Source organism: Colletotrichum chrysophilum, assembly GCF_026319265.1.
Source record: "Colletotrichum chrysophilum strain AFK26 chromosome Unknown scaffold_324, whole genome shotgun sequence".
In the NCBI taxonomy this organism is placed as follows: Eukaryota; Fungi; Ascomycota; class Sordariomycetes; order Glomerellales; family Glomerellaceae; genus Colletotrichum; species Colletotrichum chrysophilum.
Window position 1 is genome coordinate 4046 of NW_026517611.1, and position 2304 is coordinate 6349.

A 2304-nucleotide genomic window follows, 5' to 3' on the forward strand; every position below is an offset into this window, starting at 1 on the left:
TTGCGTGGGGTGAAATCACTGCTTAATGTGGTCCGTAACGTATCGAGGCATCACTGCATCAGCAATGCACGTCAACCACGGTAGGATTATTCCACCTTGGCCAAGACTTGGCGAAATTCAGTGAAACGCTTCATGCATGCCGAGACGGACTTCGGAGATAGCAGGCGTCTTCTGCGAAAGCAAAGCAGACAAAGGTTGCCCATACTCTGATGATGTTGACTAATGCTGGTAATATATTGAGCACAATCACTGTAGTAAACAAATGCCTTGTCGTTTCAAGGCCGGCAGAGTATTTAGTTACTTGACGCAAGAAGTCTTCCCAAGCTGCTCAACTCAATTGAGAGTTTAGTTGGTTACTACGACATCACTGTCACGACACTCCCCGACAATGTCACTCCCAAAGATACCTGTCATCTCTGGCGCGGTTGAGGCACTCAAAGAGATGCCAGTCGAGACCCGTCTGTTCATCAACGGGGAGTTCGTCCCCTCTCGCAGTGGGAAGACATTTGACGTATACAACCCTGCTACTGAGCAGAAGACAGCATCTGTTTTCGAGGCGGACGTCGAAGATGTTAATGACGCTGTAGCGGCTGCCAAAGCAGCGTTTCCTGCATGGTCCGACCTTGCAGCGACCGAGCGAGGAGCATTTCTGTTCAAGCTGGCAGATTCCATGGAGAAGCACTTTGCAGAAATGTCCTACCTTGACGCTATCAGCATGGGAAAGCCAGTGGATTCTGATTGTTGGTCAAGATCCCATAACCACTCAAGGACTTGGTATTAACGCATAAGCACAGTTGCGACAGCGGTTGCGATGAGTCAACTACGATATTACGCTGGAAAGGCTTCGGACATTCAAGGAGACAGCTCTCTGAACACACCCGGCATGCTGAACATTGTTTTGCGGCAGCCGTTCGGCGTATGCGGTGCTATTACTCCATGGAACGCCCCAATTACCATGGTTGTTCAAAAGCTCGGTCCTGCGCTGATTGCAGGCAACACGCTGGTCCTCAAGTCATCTGAGAAGGCCCCTCTGAGCCCCTTGGTCTTAGCCAAATGCTGCCAAGAAATCGGGTTGCCGAAAGGCGTTTTGAATATTCTCAATGGCTTTGGACGGCCATGCGGAGAGGCTATTGCGCGACACATGGACATCCGGAAGGTTTCCTTCACGGGATCTACATCCACCGGTCGCGCCATCAAGAAGGCTGCCGCTGAATCAAACTTAAAGAAGGTCACCTTGGAGCTTGGTGGAAAGAGCCCACTAATCATATTTGAAGACGCTGATCTTGAAAAGGCCGTCCCTGCTACAGCCTTCTCAATCCTTGTGAACTCAGGCCAGGCTTGTGTCGCAAGCTCGCGAGTCTTTGTTCACACAGCCATTGCCGACAGATTCATAGATGCTCTCAAGATCGAGATGGATCGGGTCGGCGCAGCTGGGGACCCGTTGGGCTGTGGCAACCAGCGCGGTCCTCAGGCAGATAAGTTACAGTTCGACAGAGTCATGGGGTTCTTGGAAGAGGCGAGAACTACGGGCTTGGAGTTCGTCACGGGAGGAGGGCGAGTCGGAGACCGTGGATACTTTGTTCAGCCGACGATCATTAAAAACGCACCAGCCGACTCCAGGGTGATGAAGGAGGAGATATTTGGCCCGGTGATGTGCATCAATTCTTTTGATGATGAAGAGGCGGTGCTGGGGACAGCCAACGATACCAGTTACGGTCTCTACGCCTCAGTATACACCAAGGATATTTCACGCGCGCTTAGAATTGCGAAGAGGTTCGAGGCCGGAAACGTCGGCATCAACTGCACCAGCCCGACCATGACGGCCGACATGCCGTTTGGGGGGTGGAAGGAGAGTGGTGAAGGCAAGGAGGGTTCCAAATATGCTACCGACTACTGGACGGAACTGAAATCGGTTTACGTGGCACTTTAGTCTGCATGATAATGGGAATCTTAGGTTGTTCGTATTTGCTGTGTCACTGGGTATCTAGGCTAAGAATGACTGCTGAAAAATTGATAGTTGGGTAGATAATGTGCATTGTTTGTTCGTGCACAAATGATGATATGCATAAGTTCTCTTTCTCCGAGCATGAATACATCAACGTCTTGAATCGGCATCAGTCAGCACATAGGCCTAATGCTTGCCTTGAGGTATATAAGGGAAGCAAAACCCCCGGTCATTGACGACTTCTTCTGCTGTTTTTCAACGCAGTCACATGTCATCTATTTCATCAATCTGCATACATTATGGTAGCACACTTGTGAGGCATCGCTGTTGTGGCTACTTTGAATGGCCCACCAGTGCAT

At 50.3% G+C, this 2304-nt stretch overlaps 1 protein-coding gene across 1 annotated transcript; it reads left to right on the plus strand.

Annotated features, from left to right (window-relative positions):
• Positions 1 to 388: 388 nt before the first annotated feature.
• Positions 389 to 1930, plus strand: COL26b_014268 (uncharacterized protein; the record flags this gene model as incomplete). The annotated part of the gene is made up of 2 exons (XM_053186844.1): positions 389 to 740; positions 795 to 1930. The coding sequence occupies 2 exons, from the start codon at positions 389 to 391 to the stop codon at positions 1928 to 1930; spliced, it is 1488 nt and encodes a 495-aa protein (XP_053029209.1).
• Between the last annotated feature and the right edge of the window lie 374 nt (positions 1931 to 2304).